The following is a 25652-nucleotide window of genomic DNA, read 5'->3' as shown; positions in this document are numbered from 1 at the left end:
TCTAATCAACTAGGTTAAAATGTGCAATAATGTTTAAGAAAAAAAAACAGATTTACCCACACAATGTTTGTGAAAATACACATTTTATTAAAGATGTATTTGATGTTAAAATAAACAGTTATAATACAAATGATTTCACATTTAACACTTTAAAGGCAGTTCTGACAGCCACGACAAAAAAATAAAACTAAAGAAATTGGCTGATTCTCAAAACATCTACTCTTGGTATAACAACAATATGAACATGTTCAGTAATAAAACCAGTGAAATTAACAAAACAACAAAAGCTAATCTGTGTTGCCTGTCTGTCTGTCTGTTTGAAACACATTTGATAACTATTTAACTTTAAATGAAAGAAAATGCACTTCCAAGTGCTGCTGCTAACTTCAAACCAGGTGAATGAAAAGTATTTAACATTTAAACTAATAACAACATAACTTTAGCTTAGCTTATGAATGCATATAAACTAAATTTTCTTCAAATCTTCTAAAAATAGAGTTGACATCTCATTTGCAGAGTTCTGTACCAGAGATAAAGGAATTAATGCTTCAAAATATGAAAAGGAACTGGTATATCTGACCATCTGTTAATGGTCATTGGTAACAAACCTGCATTTGTTAACTAGTAAACAGCAACACGCTCACTCTATATAAATAAATGTTAACTTGTTTTATATATAGTTCTCCAAACAAAATATAATTTTTGAACCCAAATATGCATATACCTTAACTAAATGTAAATGTCATAGCAACTAAACGATTCTGCTAAATAATACTTAAAAAATAGCGCACTTAAAAAAATGAAGCCGTTCTGGGGAACAAAAATTGAAAGGCAAAAACAATTATGTGAAAAAGCTATTAATTAATGTTTGAGGGGTATTTTTCTTACTTTATTATGTTTCTTTATCTACAGTAGCTGGTTCTGATTACCAATCCATCACTTTTTAAAATGATTCTGGTTTAGGAAAACCTTTTTGATTTTGTTTTAATAAATGTTGTTGTTCTCAGAGAAGGGATTATTAAGATTAAGATTTTGTTTGCTTAATCCTGCAACTAAATGAGCAACTTTTTTCTCCAAATTGTAAATGTATGCTTATATCTGGAAAAAATATTGCAATGACAGTTAATGCTACTGAATGCAAATTAACAGGTATATTTACTATTTACACAAACAAACTGGGAACACAGAGGATTTAAGAAGAGTTCAGATGCGAAAGCCTCTAAATGCCATCATAAATCTTCTAAAATTAGCATTTTTCTATTTTTTTTTCTGTGTAGTTTTATACGTTTTACTTTTATGGTGATGAATATGTTATTTTCATTGCCTTTAAAGTCCAATGACAGCATATAAACAGCAGACTGAGGAAAAAATGCTCATTTAGAGTTTTTTTGCATCTGAACTCTTTATATGTTTCTGTTTACTACAAAACAGCAATGCTATCTAAATATACACACACACACACTCAAATGTGTGTTTGTATACATTTATATGTATGTGCGCATATATATCGTTTATGCATTACATGTACACACGTTTATGTAGTACACATATACATACCGTATACATGCTTGGGTTGGTGTCATATGTATGCATGTATATACATATATATATGCATACATTTATGACACCATCACATATGCATGTATACATGTACTACCGTATTTACATGCAAACTATTAATACATAATCACCATCACTTTGATGGAGAAGGCCAAATTAAGTACACTAATGAAAACTTCACGTAAATGGATCTGAATAAAATCTGAAGTTGTACTATCTGGACTCAATTATTTAGCAAAATGGTTTGCTGCATCCTCTGCCAAATGTCCTTGTATTATTTGTTCTCTCGAAGGCTCAGAATCACCACCAGTACTGCATGTACCCTGCACACTCAGCATGAGCACCTGCATCTCTGCTCTGCCATTGGCTGTTTCTGAAGTCCCAGTAATTCTGCTCCGGCCAATCAGCACGCTGCACAGTGACCACTGGACCACAGTCCTCCAGCATCTGAGACCGCTCAGTTTGACTACTGAACTGCTCCGTGTGGTCAAACTGAGCTGGAATCACGAGCTGCTCAGAGTCTGTAGCTGTCAGTGTGTGGTTGTCCGTGTGAAGGAGTTCCTGCTGTGTGGTGTTGTCGACTGTGTGTGGACAGCCGTAAATGCAAAGCTGAGAACGTGTGTTTTGCTCTTCGATCTCTGGCGCTATGGTGGTCTTGTCTTTTAGAGGTGCTCTCTCGATGACAATGGGGGGTCCAGCCTGCATAGACAGGCTTACCTTAAACACAGTCTCCTTTACTTCATTAGCACTGGTGTTAGGCATTTCAGGATTTTCGGTCTTTATTTTTTTGTGCATCTCACAAGTTGGAGCTTCATCTTGATCTTCAATGGGACGTTTCTTTGAAGGAGGAGGGATACATTCTGCTGGACGATTGAGAGTTGGAATGGGACCTTTGGGAAAAGAAGAATCTGTCTGTAATATTTGTTTTTTGCAAAAAATGCTTTTCTTCAATTTTTTTGTCTCGTTTCTAGCCCAAATATTTAATAATTCTTAAATCAAGATGCATTTTCTAGACAAAAAAATTAAAAAATTTATCTTGTTTTAAGAAATAATGTCAAAATTAAGTGAGTTTTTCCGTAAAACAAGCTAACGATGTACACAAATTAATCTTATGTCACAAAAAAAAAAAAAACAAGAATATTTTTAAAGATCTTGATGGTTTGTCAAGATAAAAGTAGTCCAAATAATGGAAAATGTAGCTTTATATTTTTTCTCACAATTTAATTTCCTGGCAAGACTGATTAGTCATGATTAGGACAAAATTGCTATTTCCTTCCTTCCTTCCTTCATTTATTTTTATTTGTTCACGGAGAATATTTTTTGAATCATTTTGATTTATTTTTACGTAAACTCACAGTTTTTTGTTGTTGTTGTTGTTGTTTAAAGCAAAAACCTTAAGTAAAAAGTCAAATACAGAAAAAATTAAAAACAATGTTGACAGATTGGGCAGTATTGAATTCGAATGTTTTTGGGGGTTGGGGTGGGGGGGGTGGGAGCATAAGCTGGTTGACAAAATATGGGGATTTTGAAACGTTAATATTGTATGCAACATATTTAACAAAACATAACTGTGTGCTCCTACTTCGTTCAGTAAGTAGTAGCCAGTGCATAGTGCAAACCGTGTGGGCCAACATGCATAAGGAAGAAGGAAAGTTATATCAAAATCTGACTCCCCTTTGCTTGCAACTGACAGCAAGAACAAACGTACACTGTAAAAATGCTTTTCGTGCTTAGATTTTTTGTCTTGTTTCTAGCCCAAATATCTAAATTATTAATTATTAAATCAAGAAAAATTTTATAGACAAATAAAACATAATCGCCTTCTTTTAAGAAATAATTTGCCAAAATAAAGTGAGTTTTTCCTTAAAACAAGCAAAATAATCTGCCAATGGGGTAAGCAAATTAATCTTATGTTAAAAGGAAAGACAAGATTATTTTGCTTACCCCATTGGCAGATTATTTTACTTGTTTTATGGAAAACTCACTTAATATCGGCTTATAATTTCTTAAAACAAGACGATATGTTTTGCTAACCTAGAAAATGCTTGTTGATGTAAGATTTTTTAGATATTTAGACTAGAAACAAGACAAAAAAATCTAACTAAGAAAAGCATTTTTTGCAGTGTAGAAGTGTAGTCTGATTGACAAGCAGCACCTAATTATGTTCAAAAGAATTTAAAATGCATAAATAGGATGAATTTATACCTTATTTTAAAAATAAAACATACTCTAATAGGTAGTGTAATATACACCACAATAAGGGCAGTGTGCGGGTGAGAGTGGTGGCAGTGTTTCGATGTGAGCAGGTTATGTAGTGGTTATGTGACTGCTGGAATTAGTTGCTGTATGGTTAAACAATTATAACAGTTTAAGTAACTAGGTTATTTTTGTTTTAATAAATTAAAGAAATAAAATATTAATCTAATATTTTGGGCGGTTTTTAGGCTGGAAAATGTCAGCTATATCTGGCAGCACTGACTAAAATATATCACAATATAGACATAACAAAATTGAGTTATCTTACAAACCGCAATTAATTACATTTGAAAAGCCATTTTACATACGTGTACAGCATGTTAAAACAAAGTGACAAAATCTGCACAACCTAGGATACGGTTTAAAGATTTACAACGAGTACATTTACATGGACACCAATAATCTGTTTTTAATACGATTAAGACAAAACTCTGATTAAGAGTCTCATGAAATGAAATTACATGAAATTTAAAACGTGGATAGTGGTGATGCAATAACGTTAATCGATCTGTGCTATAACATGTAAAACAGGATCATGAAAGGGACATTCAAAAAGCAACTCATGTAAACACCATCATATTGTCCAATTCAGATCGAGGCAAATAATTCGATTACTGATGTCCATACAAACGTAGTCAATGACAGTTAATTAGTATTCTGTTGCTGAACTGTGATCCTTAAATGCAGTCTTTTATTATCTACAAAAACATCTATACAATATCTATAAACAACATTTTAGTTGATGTCTTCCATAAATCATGGAAAAAGATATGAAATGAAAAATCTGGAAATAATAATAATAATCAAACAGGACATTCTGATGTTCAATAACAAGAGAAACTGATCACCTGTTATTCTGTCATTTCCTTCATTAAAAGAGAACAGATTTGTTGTCCACTCCACACCAACTCCACTGTTCACCACACACAAACCTTTTGAAGAAATAAAGTTGAAAATCAAATTATTAGCCCTCGTCAAATTTTAATACTTTCAAATATTGCTGTTTAACAGAGAAATCTTTTTTTGTGTTATATTTTGTTTTATTTAACATTTTTTAGAAGATATTTAACAAAAATTGTACAATACCAATAAAAAGAAAACAAAAGAAAAAAATACAATACAAAATAATTGACATTAGCCCCCCCACCCCCTCAAAAAAAAAACGGAGGGATAGTCTCAGTTACCAAATACACATAAATATATATTCACATGACAGATGTAACAAAAACAAATAAAAAAAAACATGACAGTATTCACGTTTTTACAAAGTCAGTGTCATGAATATATGAGTTAGAGATGGAAATTTCCGAATGTAAAATGCTAGATTCCCAAGAGTGTTAAAATAGGTCCCCATGTGGTTTCAGCTTTTTTCTGTGAAGTTTCAAATCGTAGTCGTTCCATTTGAATGACATAAAGCAGCTCATACAACCTTCTCTTAAAACAGGGAGCCTTTGGGGACTTCCAATTAAGTAAGATCATCTTTTTAGCTGTAACCATGATGGAAAGGTTGATGGAAAGGTGTCCATTATGTTTAAATATCCAAAAATAGCCAAATTGGATAGTGGTTCCATAAGCACTGGAAAAGAACTCAAAAATGCTGGACCAAAACTCATAAAGAACAGGACAAAACCAAAATAATAATGTCCTCTCTGCTCCACCACATCTGTCACATATAGGAGATATAGATTGAAAGATTTTACTTAATCTAGTTTTAGAGAAATGAAGGCGATGTAAAACTTTAAATTGAATTAATTCATGTCCCGAATTTATTAAAGCTTTTTTTATTCTCGACAGGGCTTCTTCCCAGTTCTCATCAGCCACTTCTTCATTTAACATCTCAAAACAATACCAACACTGAGACTTTTTAAAAAATCCCATGCTCGTCATCTGATGGTCAACTATCGCTGTAGCCACTGAGATAGTAGCCTGCTTTTCTTTATTTTATATGTTTGGTGATTGTTTGTACTGTGTTGATGGATGAGATGTCAGTCTGTTTTTATGTTCTGCAGAGCAGGAACCTGCTGAAAAACAGCATTCATGCTGAGTCAGGCCCGATTATCTTTTAATCTTTTCCTGTTTAAAAATTATAAATAAATAAATAACAGAGAAATCATTTCTGAACACATTTTTAAACAATAGCTTTAATAAATAATTTCTCATAACTAATTTCTTTTGTCTTTGCCATTACGTCAGCACATACTTTTTTACTAGTTATTTTTGCAAGATACAGCATTCAGCTTAGTGCAATTTAAGGACATATCTTGGTTAACTGAGTAACTAGGCAAGTTAGGTTTATTAGACAAGTTATTGGAGAACATTGGTTTCTTCTGTAGCCAATCGAATAACACTGACATCAGCATTTCTAATATAAATATATATTAGAAATTAAAAAATATACAATGGGAAAGTCTGTAAAAATATCCTAGTTCTGTTATATTTGAGGGCGGCATGATGGCTCAGTGGTTAGAACTGTTGCCTCACAGCAAGAAGGTCACTGGTTTGAGTCCAAGCTGGACCAGTTGGCATTTCTGTGTGGAGTTTGCATGTTCTCCCAGTGTTAGAGTGGGTTTCCTACGGGTTCCTCAAGTCCAAACACATGTGCTATGGGTGAATTGGATGAACTAAATTGCCTGTAGTGTATGAGTATGTGTGAATGAGAGTGTATGGGTGTTATCCCAGTAACGAGTTGGGGCTGGAAGGGCATCCGCTGCGTAAAACATAAGCTGGAATAGTTGGCAGTTCATTCTGCTGTGGCAACCCTTGATAAATAAGGGATTAAGCCGAAGAAAAATCAATAAGTGAAGTTTATTTATAAACAAATTTCGAGAGGATCACGTGCTTATGATTGTTCACAGCTGTTCCAACTTTAGCTAATGACTGATTATCCTATCAGACGATCCTTAACTCACTATAAATAACCAGACTTTTTTCATCTCAATATCTTCGTCTTGAAGAAACCCACCCACCCACCCACCCAACCCTACTTTCCCTCCTTTCAAACGGGCGTCACGGTGGCCAGCGATTAGCGATGTTGCCTCACAGCAAGAATGCCCCTGGTTTAATTCCTTTCCAAACCAGACGGCATTTCTGTGCGGAGTTTGCTCGTTCTCCCCGTGGTCGCGTGGGTTTTCCCCGGGTCCTCCGGTTTCCTCCCACAGTTCAAAAACAAGCACTCTAAACAATTTATCCAAATACTTTAGCTAAACTCTGAGTACACCTGCAACGTCCATATCGAGATCTACCTGAGCTCAAACTTCCCTCTCGCCTTGCAACAGGAGGGAGCCCAGGGCTCGAGGATCTTATAAGCTCAGAGCTCTCTCCCAGGACAGCACGCCAAACTAGCTTTATTATCAATCATCAGCTTAGTGTGAACTCTTGAAATGAATGTTATATTTGACAAAGGGTTCATCATTTCACAGAAGAGCTCATCATTTTGCCTTCAACGGTAGAATAATGAGTACAGTATTATAGGTTTGGTTATGAAATATCACAATTACATATTGAGCTTTTATCTGCAGTACTTACAGCTCTGATAATCCTTCTGCAATACATCATTAAAGATATGAACAGGCAAGTTCATCACCTGCAAACAACACAAAATTACCACAATCACATCATATCTAATTCATATATGATTAATATAGTTGATATTTTTTAACATAGAAAAATACCTTTATATGTGGCCTTCCGTCCTTTTTCTCCAGCTGGAGAGCGATCTCTTCAAGCTGCTTTATTGTAAGGCCTGGTTTGGACTTTTTAAGCAAGAGCTCCGGATGGTGAGCTTTCTGCCAACATGAAGACATTCATAAAACTTAAAGTACACATGAAATCCAATCATAACCAACCATATGATTTGATTTTGTTAGCTCACACTGCCAGTTTTGTAGTGAACAATTAATTCCTGCTTGTCTTTAAGAAAACAAGTGTTTGTTCCTGTTTGCTTCCAGTTAAACTCTCTGATTAGGTCAGTCTGAGATGATAGGCGTGGCTAACATGCCTAACCACTCCCCTCCCTGTTAGTTTTGAAACCAAATCGAAATGGTGAGCAGAAGGTGTCTAGACTGTAATAACTCTCCCTAAACCATTTTCCAGATCTTTCTGAATGAAATGCCTACTTTACTACATCCAATCAGCTTGCAGTAAAAAAAACAAGCCACGCCCACTGTTTTCTCATTTAATATTCCATATCACAATACGAAAAAAACAAAACAGTCGCATGTTCTGGTTCATGCAAACTTTAGAGAGCTTACGCAAAATACATTTTTATATTCTTAATATTCTGTGTGAGCGGGAGGTTGCTGAGACTTATTTCAGTATGTTGATGTACTTCCAACAGAAACTGAATATTGATTAGGGGGCGGGGCTTTCTTTCTGGGCATTATTCACTCGTAGCAAACTAACAGTAGAAAGGGTGTGGTTAAGAATATTGTGCTAGTATAATATAGCCATGTTGAATATTTGAACTTGTTGAATAATATATAATATACTGAATATTCGAATAAAGCCATGTTGGCTAATCAGAAGCCTGACAACAGGAGACACCAGGCCACAATTTGATGTCAAACAAAGGAGAATATTCCATGCATGCTGATGACTTGAGGTGTAAAAAAAAAAAAACAGCCACACTGTTATTGGATTTACCATAGTTTTAACAACCTGGCAGAAGTTTCCAAAACATCTTGAGTTCATTCATAATAGGGATAAAGTACATCCAGGTGGTTGTTCTCGCAGAGTAAAGCCAGACAGGCTTATCGGCAGCCCCATGCAAAGCTAAGAGTATTTTTCTACAAAAACAACCATCCTGGATGTACTTTATACCACTTATTACACATCTACTTGACACACAACATACAAATTTGACACAAAACATTGTTCTGAGCCATAATAGTTTATTAAATCTTTAATTAAATGCGAAGCTGTCAGAAACTAATGTGAAGCATGTGGAGCACACAATACAGGGGTGTCAAAATTAATTGTTTCTTCAGTGCACCGCAATGCAGACGTGGACAATTCGTCATCGGTTCAGTAATAATCATAACCGGTTATTATGTACTTACGTCATCTATCACATATGCGCTATGTTGCTGTAGCTTACTATGGCGAAGGGGGAAAAGCGCGAGTATTTAAAATGCTGTCTTTCACTGACACTTACAGCAGAAGCCCCTATTTCACTACGATTGAGAAAATGAAAATAAACTCCATTTCTCTCTCTCACTGTGGCCCTTTGATGCGCGGACGTCTTTCCATTTTGGCTTTTTGCTTTTGTGACCATCACCTAGCAACAGCTGTGAACAAAACAGTAGCTCGATGACAAAAGCGTACCGAGGTTTACAAGGAAAAAAGACCGTATGAACACAAACCAACCGAGAAGGTGGCTAGGGGGGACAATCGAACTTGGGTACAGTCCAGGCAATTGAACCAAGTGTGAAAGCACCCTAAAACACCACAAATGACTGAAAACCACAGATTATTATTATTATTGTTGTCATTTTTCCTCGTCTACCATCATTTGTATTGATTTTCAGCGCTAGGTTTACCTAACAACAGCTACTGGAAAAACTGGAATAAAGATAGTAAAGGCCTCAGTAAAGCCTCAGATGATTGAAGGCCTCATCTGATTGGTCAGATATTTTATTTAGCGAAACAGTATAAAAAAACCGAACCTTAACCATAAAAAAACCTATCCTCGCTTCTGTGTCAGTGATCATGTTTTTTTTTCCTTCTTTTTTTCTTCCTCCAACCTCTTCCTTATTCCTCATTCCTTTTTACTACATGAACATGTATGCCCCTAAGCTAAAGTGGTTTTACAAAAATTGTAATTCAGAAGCTGGCAAAGTCAAGGTTACGGGAACACTTACCAAGTAGTTTCTCTGGTGGTCAGGGTTAATCAGGTGCTTGATTATTTTTTTTCTCTTCCTTATCTTTACAGAACACACCTGGCACAGGTAAAAACACGGATGTGCATTCCCCAGCACGCACTGGCACTTAATAACAGCTTGCAGACCTGCGACAAACAAGCTCACAGACAGTTTGGTGCAGTGAATCTGAATCATCTTTTGTGTGTGATTTATTGTGCAGGAATAAAAAGCCTGTGGACACACTCACCTATAAGAGGCTTTTGACCACTGTGGTTGACATTAGCCACATCTGAGGTGCGTTGGGGAGTCTGAGAGAACTGGGTAATTGGGTTTTGTGACATCAGATATTTGTTTTCTTGTTCCACTGTAAATATAAAAGAAAATTAGACAAACCCTAAGATAGTGCATCTGCACTTTTCAATGGCTTTAGACACTGCTCATTTTCCAGGACATATGAAAACATTTTAAACATGTTATCAGCACAAACACAAATGTCATAGACAGTTTTTTTTAAAGAAAAATAATGTATTTTTAATAATTAGGTAGCACAGATGTTGCTATAAAACACTCACCGGCCATTTTATTAGGTACACCTAACCTACTGCTTGTTAACGCGAATTTCTAATCAGCCAATCACATTGCAGCAACTTAATGCATTAAGGCATGTAGACATGGTCAAGACGATCTGCTGCAGTTAAAACTGAGCATCAGAATGGGGAAAAAAGGGGATTTAAGTGACTTTGAACGTGGCATGGTTGTTGGTGCCATACGGGCTGGTCTGAGTATTTCAGAAACTGCTGATCTACTGGGATTTTCACGCAAAAGCATCTCAAGGGATTACATAGAATGGTGTGAATAGGAGAAAATATCTGAGCGGTAGTTCTGTGGGCGCAAATGCCCTGTTGATCCCAGATCAGAGGAGAATGGCCAGACTGGTTCCAGCTGATAGAAAGACAACTAACTCAGATAAGCACTCGTTACAACAGAGGTCTGCAGAAGAGCATCTCTGAACAGACATGTCCAACCTTGAGGCAGATGGGCTACAGCAGCAGAAGACCACACCGGGTGCCACTCCTGTCAGCTAAGAACAGGAAACTGAGGCTACAATTCACACAGGCTCACCGAAATTTGACAATAGAAGATTGGAAAAATGTTGCCTGGTCTGATGAGTCTCGATTTCTGCTGCGACATTCAGATGATTGGATCAGAATTTGACGTCAACAACATGAAAGAAGAATCCATCCTGCCTTGTATTAACAGTTCAGGCTAGTGGTGTAATGGTGTGGGGGATATTTTCTTGGCACACTTTGGGCCCATTAGTACCAGTTGAGAATTGTGTCCACAATCACCAGATCTCAATCCAATAGAGCACCTTTGGAATGTGATGGAACGGGAGATTCGCATCATTGATGTGCAGCCGACAAATCTGCAGCAACTGTGATTTCAATATGGACCATGAAGGATTAAGGCAGTTCTGAAGGCAAAAGGGGGTCCAACCCAGTACTAGTAAGGTGTACCTAATAAAGTGACCAGTGAGTGCATTTGCATATGCCAAATAACGATGCAACACTATTTCACGCATATCTTTTAAATTTCATTGTAAGAATAATTTCTTTTAAACATTAAAATAGACATTTTACTTGCATTTAACATCCTATGTAAATAAATTAACCTCTATTTATTACATGCAATAAAAATCTTTGACCATGCATTATATGCGGAAGAAAAATACAAAATAAGAGTCCCAAAAATAAAAGTCATTACCATGTGCTTCCCAACTGTTGTTGTTGATTGGCTCCTGTGAATACGCCTGATCATGTGACTGATTTGGATGCATTACAGCAGATTCCAACACACCAATACTGTGGGGCTTCATTAAACTGGTGGTCTTCACATCACTGCGTGGCTCCAGACCATTACATGAGCTTTCCTTTCTCAAATATTCATAAGTTAAATCCTGGGTTATCTCTGGTACATTTTGGCTCACAGTATAAGATGGTGTTTGGTATGGAGTGGTTTGAGCTAAACGCAGGGCATGGGTTTCATAACCAACTCCAAATGACTGCATGACTGTGTTCCTGTTGTCTTCATCAGAACACACTATGTAGTTCCGGCAAGGAGGTCCGACTGGGCTCCAATGTGTTGGTGGTCTTACTGATGAAACTCTCCACACTTGAGTTAAACACTGGTTTTCGGATGACATGTATGTTTGAAAACTCTGGTTTCTGTGTGGTTGATCCTGACTTACGTGTTGGCTGATGAAACTTCCCAGAACAGGAATCCTTGATGAAACATGTGGATCCACAAGACTGTTAGGTGTAGATTTATTCTGGCATATGAGTAATGGTTTGACACTAGGGATCAACGCATTTGGTGCTGGCCTGGTTGAGACTGTCTGAGGTTCAACATCAGCTGGACATTTTGATGGTATAGTGGACACATAATGGGTTGGATACAAAGTGGAACGATGTCCATTCCCATCCACGTTCCCAGACATCTGCTGCCATTCAACTTTGGTTCCATTGCCTTTCATAAACACAAAGATGCATTCAAATAGATCAAACAAGTGTGCAATACTTAAAGTCTTCAACAGTATTATAATTGTTGCTTTAAGGATGTTGAAGCTAAATATAGGTAGGTCCATAAATATTTGAACAGACACAATTCTAACATTTTTGGTTCTATACAGCGACACAAGTGATTTGAAATAAAGTGAACAAGATGTGCTTTAACTGCAGACTGTCAGCTTTAATTTGAGGGTTTTTACATCCAAATCAGGTGAACGCTGTAGAAATTATAACAGTTTGCACATGTGCCTCCCACTTGTTAAGAGTCCAAAAGCAATTGGGCAGAATAATAATCATAAAAGCTTTAATACTTGGTTGCAGTCCTTTGCAGTCAATTACAGCCTGAAGTCTGGAACGCATAGACATCACCAGACGCTGGGTTTATTTCCTGGTGATGCTCTGCCAGGCCTCTACTGCAACTGTCTTCAGTTCCTGCTTCTTCTTGGGGCCTTTTCCCTTTAGTTTTGTCTTCAGCGAGTGAAATGCATGCTCAATCGGATTCAAATCAGGTGATTGACTAGGCCATGGCATAACATTCCACTGCTTTCCCTTCAAAAACTCTTTGGTTCCTTTTGCAATATGCGTTAGGTCATGGTCCAACTGCTCTGTGAAGCACCATCCAATGAGTTCTGAAGCATTTGGCTAAATATGAGCAGAAAATATTGCCGGAAACACTTCAGAATTCATCCTGCTGCTTTTGTCAGCAGTCACATCAATCAATCAATACAAGAGAACCAGTTCCATTGGCAGCCATCCATGCCCACGCCATGTCACTACCACCACCATGCTTCACTGTAGGGTTGTAACGGTATGAATTTTTCACGGTATGATAATCGTCTAAAAAAATACCACGGTTTGACGGTTTCGCGGTATACGGTATGTTACAAATGTTACAAAATAATAGAACAGTGAAGCAAATTTGACTTTTTTCAAATAATATATTTTTAGTTACTATAAACAACACCACTTACAATGAACAAATAAAAATAAGAAAATAATAAATAATGTGTCAAAGTCCAAATAAAGTCCAAATAAACATGGTGCAAATCCTCAGTAAAAAATAGATATAAATATTTACTATACTATAAATAGTTACATAACGAAACTAGATTCAATATGGAACATCCTTAGGTTCTATGTGCCAGCATGGATTTGGATGTGGTTGTATGCAATGCAGACAAACAGCTGCATCTTCATTTGCGTCTTTTGAAAACAGCAAGAGCAGCAGTTCGTCTTTGCTGTGTCACTGTTTTGTCATGTTTCTGTGCTGCTGTGCATGCAAAAGTACTTAGTATGAGAATTATTTCATGCAAAACTTTTTTTTTTGCGTTTTATTTAGCCGCGCATAAATGTACAGCCTATCTCTCATTCCGTGTTGTTCAAAAAGCTTGGTCCACAAACAAAAGCGAAACCTATGCTTATTGGTTGTGATATAGCGAGTTTGAACCAATCTGGGCATGGAGGAGGGACAATGCATCAATGTATCATGTCTGATTTGTCCGGAGACACAGTGACGAGCGTTTTTTTGTCAAATCAGCGTTGTCAAATGTTGATGACGTAACCGCACTGATTCCGGAGCCTCTGAAAGTCCGCGAATGTTATGTGCACTGGATGTTATACAGCACTGGAAAGCTGAGATTCTCTTCTTTATGCCAATCTTTGAATTGTATGAATCGGATCAGCGGATCAAAAGTTATTAAACATTTAAGAGCAATACTTATTTTTAGCCGCGGGTGGCTGTCTCGGTCTTTAAGGGTTAAAACCGTTGATATGCAATTGTTCATGGTATGATAATAGTGCACGTTCAAATCGTGGTAAACCGTCATACCGGTATATTGTTACAACCCTACTTCACTGCATAGGATCATAAGGAGTTCCTTCCCCATACTCTTCCAATCACTCTGGTACTAGTTGATCTTGATCTCATCGGTCCATAGGATGTTGTTCCAGGACTGTGAAGGCTTTTTAGAACTCTTATCTGGCCTTTCTGTTTGAGGATCACATCTTGTGGTGAACCCTCTGTATTCACTCTGTTGAAATCTTCTCTTGATTGTTGAGTTTGACACACATACAACTACCTACTAGAGAGTGTTCTTGATCTGGCCAACTGTTCTGAAGGGTTTATCTTCAACAGGAAAAGAATTCTTTGGTCATCCAAAACAGTTGTTTTTTATGCTCTTCCGGGTGTTTTGGTGTTGCTGAGGTCACTGGTGTGTTGTTTTCTTTTTTAAGAATGCTCCACACAGTTGTTTTGGCCACGTCTGATGCTTTTGCTATCTCCCTGATGGGTTTTGTTTTGTTTTTTTCATTTTGATAGAGACGGCTCTTTGGATCTCATCTTGAGAATTGACAGTAACAGATTCCAAATGAAAATAGCACACTTGACATGAACTTTAGACCTTTTATCTGCTCATTGTAATTGGGATAATGAGGGAATAACACACCTGGCCTTGGAACAGCTTAGAAGCAAATTGTCCAATTGCTTTTGGACCCTTAACAAGTGGGAGGCACACATGCAAACTGTTGTAATTCCTACAGCGTTCACCTGATTTGGATGTAAATACCCTCAAATTGAAGCTAACAGTCTGCAGTTCAAGCACATTTTGTTTGTTTAATTTCAAATGCATTGTGTTAATATATAGAGTCAAGAGCATCGATGTCCCAATATTTATGGACATAACAAATGTATTTCAAGTATGTCATTCGCTATAATTACAAACTAACTAAACAAATGATCTTGAGAGTCTAAAAGCACTTTGATGAGGCATTTTATCATACTTATTTAACTTGATTGAAAAATCCAAAACATCCCTGAGTTTCTCAGCAGCAGAAATCATCACAGCTGGATAAACTTAGAGCGCAGTGAATGGGCGAGTACAACCTATATTTTTTTTTTGCATTCCTGCTTGCTCAGATAATAAAAGAAAAACTGATTAATGATGTTTTCAAGACTTTCAGAAGAAGGAAAACATTTGTGTGAGACTGATAACGGCAGTCAGAACGAAAAACGAGGTCAAATTTACTGTCCCGCCCCCATAGATACTGCATTACAAACAACTCGCATAAGCTGTAATTCTTTCTCTTCTTGAGACAGTATCATTTCTCCAATGTAATGCAAATTGCAAGCTCGAGGCACGGCTGTGAATTGTACTGCATGAATTCCTGGGTGATACTTTCAGGTCGTTTAAGGCAGGTAAAACCTCAGAACCAGATCTTCAACTAAACTTGTCATGCCAGTTGTTTTGTTTCTACTAATAAGCACTGCCACCTAAATTGTGTATTTAACTGAAAGCCTTGCTGCACTACTTCAGAATTTTTGACAATGAACACAGCAATGGTGGGTTCCCATTAAAGGGTTCTGCTTTGAAGATATCCAAAAGCCTCCTGGTCTTTCACGTCTTTACTTCACAACAGAATGAACTGGGTTTATCAATGGATCATTGAATCGATGACTCATCGTTGAAATAGTTCATTCACAAAGACTGTCACCTACTAACGCTTGAATTTGTGATTCAGTGTGGCGTGGTGGCTCAGTGGGTAGCACAACTGCCTCACAATTGTCAGTTAGCGTTTCTGTGTGGAGTTTGCATGTTCTCCTCATGTTGACGTGGGTTTCCAACGGGTGCTCCGGTTTACCCCACAGACCAAACATATGCACTGTAGGTGAATTGAATAAGCTAAATTGGCTGTAGTGTATGAGTGTAAATGACTGTGTGAATGCAAGAGTATATGGATGTTTTTACCTTCGGCTTAGTCCCTTTATTCATAAGGGGTCACCACAGTGGAATGAACCGCCAACTTATCCAGCATATGTTTTAAACAAGCAGATTCCCTACCAGCTGCAGCCCAGAACTGGAAAACATCCATACACACACATACACTACGGCCAATTTAGTTTATTTAAGTGACCTATAGTGCATCTGTTGGGACTGTGGGGCACCTGGAGGAAACCCATGCCAACATGGAGAGAAAATGCAAACAGAACAGAAATGCCAACTGATTTAGCTGGGACTCAAACCAGCGACTTTCTTGCTGTGAGGCGACAGTGCTAACCATTGAGCCACCGTGTCACCCCAACCCTGTCTCATTTCAGATCAAAAATAAATTAAATAATTAATTAAAAAGTGCAGATTTAATAAACATAACTAAATTAGAATTTGCCAGGGGTATCAATAATTTTGGCCTTGACTGATATTCATTCATTTTCTTTTCGGCTTAGATTCTTTATTAATCTGGGGTCGACACAGATTTATATAGTATTAGATATAATATATACATATTCGTTATTAATATTGCACAGCCCTAATGGAGCAAAAATAGTCACATTAAACACACTGTAGTAATAATACCTTCTGATTGGCTGTGTTGAACTGTGTGTAAATCCCGTGCATTAGGCTTTGGTTGCTTCTTTATCTCTTTCATCTGAGCAAAAGCTACAAACATTGAGAAAAAGGATGTGTTGAGGGTTAAAATAGGCACACATGTTAGAAACTTCCTTAAATTCTAAATTTCATAAAGATACAAAATTGTGGCAGAAAAATGTGACGACATCAGATGTGAACAAACTTTTAGATCAATCACTTCCCTTCTGTTGTCACTCAGGATTAAAGGGTCATGACACCCCCCACTTTCGGTTCGGGTCTACCTCAGAATTTTTATTTTTTTTCAAAAGATGCATCATAATGGACGTGGAGCTCGCGAGCAAAGGGCAGGAATGGGCAGAGCCAGCAGGGAAGAAGGATGGGAGCAAACAACTGTTCATATAAACACTATAAATGAGGACTTTTCCCTTAATCTCCGGGTCTGCATGCAGACTCAGTGCAGCAGGTCTCTTTCCCTGTCTATTTTAACCATTAGTCCTGTTGGTAATCTAGAGGATTTAGACGAACACAACAGCACGGTGATGTGTCTAAGTGTGAACGAACTCCTGATAAAAGACAGCGTCCGCCATTCTCCAATTCTTGTACTGCTCTCCCGACAAAAATGCTTGCTGGACACAAACAGCTTTGCTGTATTGGCCCTGACAGCATCGTGGGGAAAAACATGCAACAAACTCCGTGGATCATGGAAACAAACACATTACACCCTTCATGAACTGCTAACTACTGTGTGCTCTGGGTCTGTGTCTCACAGCTTGGCACTGGCAGGTCTGCCTTGCCTTCGGAAAGCACACGCAGTCATGAATAATTAAGAAGCCGTCTCTTCTCATAGGATAAGAAAACTCCGCTATGAATAATAATGAGAAACCGACGCGTCATCTTTGCACTTGCAGTTTTGCGCTACGTCGCCGATTTTGATCCGCCCCAAAAATCATTTTAAACCCGGAAGCAGAAATTAGCAGACAAAAGCTCAAAACTATCTAGTTTTTCCCACAATTAAAGCTGACAGGTGCTAACATTGTCTTAACTGATGCTCAACACAGACAAATCTGTTAACATCTCAAAAAAAGTACTCAAGGCTTTTGTGAACCTTTAAAGCGTCTACTTACTGTATATAAATATGAGTTATAAACTGAATGATATAAACTGAATGAGTTTTTAGCTGAAACTCTTTCCCATAACTGTAGAATAAATGAACGCTGAAGACAAAACATCAAATATAAAAGACAGACCGTCAGGGAGAGGAGCTGAGGTGATCTCCTTGTAGACAACTTCATCCACACACAGAACCTTTCCAAGTGCAGAAAATATAAGGTTAGTTATGAATAGTAGAAAAATATGACATTGCAATGTTTTATTTTACTGCGATAAAAATTGTGATATGAATAAATACAGTTTGACAAGATGAATAGCTCTATTTGGTAGTTTTCTGGGGAGTCAAACATTATTCAGGTACAATAAAAACAATGCAGAAGAACGCTCTGTCTCATTTCTAGTCCAAACATTGAAAAATTCTTAGATTAAGTAAAAATATTGTATTATTTTCACCTACAGAAGAAATAACTTAAAATTAAGAGTTCTTTCTTAAAATAAGCTAAATGATCTGCCATTAGGGTGAGTAAAACAATCTTGTTTTTGCTTTGAAATGTAGAAATTAGGACTAGAAACAGGACAAAAGTTTTATTATTTTGCATAAATTGTATAAATTCTGAATACATAATTAAATGCAATTATAATTTGTTACACCCAAAAACATCATATTTTTTTGTGCTCAAATGTTTTAAACTTTTGAAATGCCTTAAAAACACTTGCAAATGATAAACCTTGGCTACATTATGATTAAACTTAGCAGTGAATCGCTTGTTCTTTTTAACTATAATTCATACTAGGTCTGCACGATATTGCAAAAATCAGACATTTCTGCAATATGTATTGCGATGCGAATACAGTTTTACCAGGTGACTTAAACAGATTTAATAGGAAAAAAATCTTAATTTCAGATGAATTAAGGTGATTTTGTAGGGTATATGTAATATTTTAAATCTCAAATAATATATAACAAATACATTTCAAGCATAGATAAATACCATATAGCAAAGATAAAAGTGAGTTATAGTTTCCTGGAGCGTCTAAGAGTATTGAGGTATAGATATTGAATAATCAACACTGCAATGTCTCATAATGTAATCTTCATGAAAGTTAAAAACCTTATAATTTCTTTTAGCCTAATGATTTAAACTCTAAACTACTGAAATGTTCATACAACCACATGCCTTAAAGGGATAGTTCATCCGAAAACGAACTGAATGATTTACTCATCCCTTCACTGGTTTAAAACATTTATGAGTTATCAAAATATATCTTTTTTGTGTTCAACATAAAAAAGAAACTCGTAAATGTTTGAAACAAGTGAAGAGTGAAATGAAAATGGTGAGTTAAGTTACATTGGAGATCTATCTCTTTAAAAATGCATGCAGATAATAAACTTTTACTCTATTATGATTCAACTCTGCATTGGTTATAATCAACTGTATAATCCCAACTCAACATTGCTTATTCTGTAATGTGACTATTACAGATGCAAACATTGCGATATCGATGTTAAAACGATATAGTGTGCAACCCTAATTCAAACTCAACATTGCATATCTTGCGATGCGACTATTGCAGATCCGCACATTGCGTTATTGATGCTGAAACGATATACTGTGGAGCTCTAGTTAGGAAGGCTATGTTTTAACACTTTTGTATACTATAAAGTCTTTCACCTGTATATCTCCTGTTCCCTCTTTCTTTTCAACCATTTTTGCAATTTCCATTAAATGGCGAGCCAGAAGAGTCAGGTCTGTGTCAGATCTCCATCCGTGTTCATGAAGCGATTTCTGTTCAAAATAAATAAACACAAAAGAAAACTGATATAACTAGGATCAGCAGACATTAGGTTTGGTCGAAAATGTTTTAATGAGTTTAATCAATGATCACCAGAAGCCAATAGAAAAATCAAGTAATAATACAAATAAACAAGGTAAATATAGAGAAAGAAATCTGAGCCAAAATGAAAATAACTTACAATTTCAAAAGCTACAAAATGCAATATCGATGAAACTATTAGTAACTAGATAGTATAATAGTATTAAGAGTATCTAGATTACTTGATTAAAAAAATTCTATATCAAAATCTGCTGAATTCTCATAATGAATGTTAATGTTTTACTATAGTATTGACAATTACCAAAAGAAAAACACCCTGAATAGAATAGTTAATATTCATATCTCTTAAAAATGCTATTAAAAGAATGATAATAAACACGGTTTCTGCATGTTTTATCAAGTCCGATTTAAGACTTTAAGACTATTATGAGTGAAATTTTAGACTTACAGTATACAGAGCTAAACACTAATGGTTATTTCTAATGGCCCGGTTGGGACAATGGATTTTATTTTTGCTTGCCACAAAAATAATAAATAAATAAATTATTTCTTAGCGACATACTTTAACGTGTCAAAACAAGTAAAACTCTAGTTGTATACACTATTTTTATCATAATTTTTTTTTCAAAGTATATTTATTGTGGAGACAATTACATAAGTACTTAAAAATATATATTTGTTGGCTTTTGATCCAAATTGATGGAGTATAACTCCTATTCATCCTATTGCAAAAAGTTAATAATAATAACAAAAATAATAATAATTAATACTACAACAATAATAATAATAAAAAATAATAATAAATACTATAGAAATAATAATATTATTATTAATAATAATAATAACTGCATAACATTATAAAAAACATTATATAAAATATATAATTTAAATATTCTAAGTAAACATATACTTTAGAAGGTTGGTTAAACTCAAATAAATAACAGAAGCTGACATTTATATTTGAAATATATGTAACACATTTAAATAGATTACCCATAATAACAAAAAAGGGAATACTATATAATATAAAAATAATAACTACTGCATGAATGAATGAATAAATAAATACATTTAAAGAAAATTATTTCAATGGGCCCTTAGTAAAAAAAAGTTCATATTAATAATAAGAAATACTATAATAATAATAATAATCCAAATTGATTGAGTATAACTTTTATTCAACCTATTGCTTTTCTGTAATAAAACCTTAAGTTTCATGTCTATATATAAATTGTATGTCTACTCGCCCTTATTTCTGTAAATAGTTTTTGTATGAAAGGAAGATAACATAAAGGGATAAACTGCTCTGTTATTATCATGAGGAACAGCATAATTGTTTTTAGTTTTCGTTCCCTGCTTTTATTAAGATGGATTGTTGGTGATTGGATGGAACGTCGGCCCGATTAGGTAGCTTTACTTGGACAGAGGAAAATAAAGACCTGTTTAAAATGATTTAAGACGCACAACAAATTTTTAAAATTTAAGACATTTAAGGCTTTTTAACAACCTGTGGATACCCTGATAAATAATAGATAACATATGAATTAATTTAATTAATTAATACTAATTTTAAGTATTGCTTTTAAGTGAGAATTAAAAAAAATTTATCATAGTAAATCATATCATACATAATTAAGGCACTTAAATATTGATTAAAAAAATAAAATGTAGGATATTCATATAAATGAATATAAATTTATATACTTATATATTCATATAAACACATGAATTTATGAAAACAGTCACATCAAAATCTCAAAAAAGCAATATCTTACAGTGTAATTGTATTTGTGAATGCTGCCCATGATGTGGTTTCTAACGTCAGCCTTGGTTATTCTCAGAAAGCAAACATCACAGAAGTAAACTGCAGGATGTCTGTGTGTCAGCACCTCAGTGATGGAGTTTAGACCTGAAAAATTTACATCGGTTCAAATACACACACACATAAATCAGATGTTAGCGTAGTATTCAGATCTCTCTTACCAATAATGGGCTGTGCTCGGCTCTGATTGTCCAGATATGAACGCAAGGAGTTGTACAGGCGACTGTGCCCACCTAGAACACAACATGCCATATTTTTTTGGTCAAATTACGGCTGAATATTATAGAAAAATCAATGCAATATTTTGTTTTTTAGCGAAAAAAAACAACAGGAATTTAGATTAATTGGGTTCATTTTAGAAAGGTGTAAATCATGCATTAAATAGTTAAAATAATAAACAAATTGCTAACAAAAATTACAACAGAGCGAAGAAAAAAGTGAAATAGCAGTGCTTTTAGGTTTTTCGGAGAGTCAAACAGAATTCAAGTACAGAAATCGAAATGTAAATTGAAATGTAAAAAAACACTGTATAGTCTTCAATAATTCAGAATTAATAATTCAGTAAAATTATTCTTTGTTAAAGTTGCAAATGTTTGTGCTTGTATGCTTTAAATTCACTTGAAATGCCTTTAAAATACATACAAATGATAAAGTATCACTCTGTCATTGTTATACTTAGCAATAACACCACAAATCTCTTGCATTCTTGCATTCTACTATAATCCCTCAACATTGCAGATCCTGAGATGGGACTATTGCGGACAAACACATTGCAATATCCATGCTGAAACAATACATTGTGCACCCCTAGGTCAAATGTTATGTAGTTGGAGGAGTGCGAGTGTGATAGTCAGAGCAAACCTGCTGGGCAGCTGGAAGAAAGCATAACCGGAGTGTTGAAAAGACGATCAGAAACAACTAGAGGGCGAAAGAGAGAAGGAAAATAATAATCTTTAGATTAGCTAAGCTTTCATTATATACACAGGTATGTTCATAATAGCAGGTTAAGTTTAAAGTATGCAACATCTGATTTTTTAAAATAGCTAAAGACTTGGCCTTTTGTAGAATTAGAATTTTTGGTTGATAATATTATGATGCTAACCAATGACTTGCTTAAATGTAGGGGTTTTCTAACCCAACACTTTTTCAGAAAAAATTAAGGGTCTTCTTTAAATGGCTGATCTTTATGCATTATAAATATTTCTAAGTAATTTCTAAGATTCTAAGAGATAAATTAACTTAAGCAATCTTTTGAAGGTCATTTTTAAAGACTTGGGCCCCCTTTTGTTTATTGTACTGTATGAAATTAATTATTCCTATTTTTTTTTATCTGTATTTATAATTTATATTTGTTTATTAAGGTTTGATGTTATAATTATCGTATTTTTTCTTCATGCTGCTGTAACTTTTAACTGTATTAAGGTTTTTAATACTATTGTTACTTAGTATATTGTTTGTTCTTTCAAGCAAAAAAAAATTAGACAATATATAAATAATATACAAATAAGTTAATTAATAAATCCCCATATTCTTGCATAATAAAACAATAAATACATAAATATGCTTATAAATAAATATAGATTAAAAAAACACGAATTCCAGCATAAATTAATATAAAAGTAGTACGGGCAGATTATTCTTTAAATAAATTACGCTGATGTTGGGGAATAAGAAAATGCTGAACTGAAAATAGATTTTTCCCCCCTTTCAAACAGCACTTCTAATTATTTATATATTTATTTATGCAGGAATTAATAGTTAATAAATTATTAATAATTCCTGCATAAATATATAAATAATATACATACACACACACACACACACACACACACACACACACACACACACACATTCATACATACATACATACATACATACATACATACATACATACATACATACATACATACCCACACATTTACTTATTTATTTGCGTACTTATTTTTTTAATTATGCTGGAATTTGTGTATTTATTTATTAGTTTATTTATATGTGTATTTATTTAATAAATTTTTTTTGCAGATTTTGTCCTCCATTCAAACTAGCATACTTATTGTTAGGAAAAAAGACTTACTCAAATTTACTTTGAGCCAAAATATACATTATTTTTTAGGGTTTCTCGCTTTGTATGTGAATAGCATATCTGGAAACGTGCCTCAAATTTGGTTTTAGAGAGATATTTCAACCAAAAATAAAAATTCTGTCATCATTTACTCTTCCTTCACTTGTTCAAAACCTATTTAAGTTTCTTTTCTTTTTTTTTTGTTCATCACAAAAGAAGATATTTTTAAAAATGCTGGTTGCTGGGACCCATGTACTTCTAGTATTTTCTCCCTACTTCAGAAGTCAATGATTACCATCAACCAGCATTCTTCAAACTACAGTATCTTCTTTCGTGTTTAACAGAAGAAAAATTGAGGGAGAGTAAACAATGAGGTTGTTTTCATTTTGGGGTGAACTATCTCTTTAATAAAACTTTTAGCTATTTGTTTTAATTGCAAACTTTATCTTTCTCACAAAAAGGAATCACTGAAGGCAAAAAAGAGCTGATAACGATAAAGGCCTGTCATAAAACATGTTAATGGGGGGTCTGCTAGCTTTCACACCAAATAGACTAATCTTTTGCAGTCATCCATGCCATTTACATAGTGTGTACTATACTTTAATCTTAAAACGTATTTTAATTCTTATATGAAGTGTATTTCAATATGTTCAAAACTAATTTGAGTTTATTTCTTGTTAAAACACAATAAAAGATATTTAGAAAAATGCTGGTTGCTGGGACCCATGTACTTCAAGTATTTTCTCCCTACTTCAGAAGTCAATGATTACCATCAACCAGCATTCTTCAAAATATCTTCTATTGTGTTCAACAGAAAAAAAAGAAAAAAAAAGAAGAAAAATTTTTTTTGGGTGAACTCTCTTTAACAAAGCTGATCTAATGCTAAAAAACAAAGAAAGGTATTTGTTTTAATTGCAAACCTTATCTTTTACACAAAAGGGAATCCCTAAAAGCAAAAAAAGAGCTGATAAAGATCAGGGCCTGTCATAAAACGTGTAAATGGGGGGTCTGCTAGCTTTCACACACCATAGACTAATCTTTTGCAGTCGTCCACGCCATTACATACTGTGTACTACACTTTAATCTAAAATATATTTTTTAATTATTATATGAAGTGTACTTTCATGTTCAAAACCAATTTGAGTTTCTTTCTTGTTGAACACAAAAGACGTTTAGAAAAATGCTGGTTGCTGCGACCCATGTACTTCTAGTATTTTCTCCCTACTTCAGAAATCAATGATTACCATCAACCAACATTCTTCAAAATATCTTCTTTTGTGTTCAACAGAAGAAGTAAAAATTGAGGAACAGTAAATGATGAAGCTGTTTTGTTTTGTTTGTTTTTTTGGGGTGAGCTTTCTTTTTAACAAAGCTGATCTAAGGCAAAAAACTATCAAAGGTATTTGTTTTATTGCACAAAAGGGAATCCCTAAAAGCAAAAAAAGAGCTGATAAAGATCAGGGCCTGTATTAAAATGTGTAAATGGGGGGGGTTTGCTAGCTTTCACACAACATGGGCTAATCTTTTGAGCGCAGTCGTCCACGGCATTTACATACTGTACGATACTTTAATCAAAGTTGTATATTTTAATAATTATATAAAGTGTATTTTCATCTTTAATAAATATTCATAGGGTGTGACACTGTTCCTTTAACTGTGAGTGCTAAAAATATATCCGTGAACGCGGAATAAAGTCAAAAGCTAACATTTGTGATGCAACAGATACTGACAGATCGCAATCTTTGTTTTTATAACGTTACATGAAGATATATTTGCAGAAATTATCAAACATAATCGTCTCATTACGTGAAAAGAAAAGTATAACGACTTCTTAAATCCAGTCCTACGTTAACTTACATCATTAAAAGCTTAATTTGTAGGCACAAATTGTATTAACTCTCATTAACAGTTTAAATCTTAAATATTAGTAAACTAACACTATTAAATTAGCCACATGAGGGAACTGGGTTTTTAAAAAGGAGATAATAACGGTTAGCAAGTAACGTGAAAGTCATTAGACTGTTTGTAAAGCACGTGCGGCTATCTTGTCGATAAATCCAGAGAACAAAACTAAACTCAACAATAACTAAACATTAAGACGTCGTTTGACAAAGAGTTAATATGATATTCTGCTTGCCTACCTGCACGCTTTTCTAGCTTCTGTGTGAATCGAAAGGCGAGTGTGCTGTTTTTAGAGGCGTGTTCATTTGAATATTC

The 25652-nt window shown here is 34.8% G+C and overlaps 2 protein-coding genes across 2 annotated transcripts in view; both read right to left on the bottom strand.

Annotated features, from left to right (window-relative positions):
* Positions 1-25652, bottom strand: part of wasf2 (WASP family member 2) — a gene marked incomplete in the record, with an annotated part of 185745 nt that overhangs the window by 105563 nt on the left and 54530 nt on the right.
* si:ch211-199g17.2 lies at positions 67-25652 on the bottom strand. The gene is made up of 14 exons (XM_087296079.2): positions 25577-25652; positions 22235-22291; positions 21535-21606; positions 21327-21460; positions 19389-19502; positions 17853-17910; positions 16591-16674; positions 11439-12200; positions 9922-10038; positions 9675-9820; positions 7488-7601; positions 7342-7399; positions 4665-4748; positions 67-2450 (listed from the first exon to the last, which is right to left on the bottom strand). The coding sequence occupies exons 2-14, from the start codon at positions 22257-22259 to the stop codon at positions 1861-1863; spliced, it is 2358 nt and encodes a 785-aa protein (XP_087152205.2). The 5' UTR covers positions 22260-22291; positions 25577-25652; the 3' UTR covers positions 67-1860.

Source organism: Danio rerio, chromosome 19, assembly GCF_052040795.2.
Source record: "Danio rerio strain M-AB ecotype USA chromosome 19, GRCz13ab, whole genome shotgun sequence".
NCBI lineage: Eukaryota > Metazoa > Chordata > Actinopteri > Cypriniformes > Danionidae > Danio > Danio rerio.
This window is presented reverse-complemented; position numbering and strand designations above follow the sequence as displayed.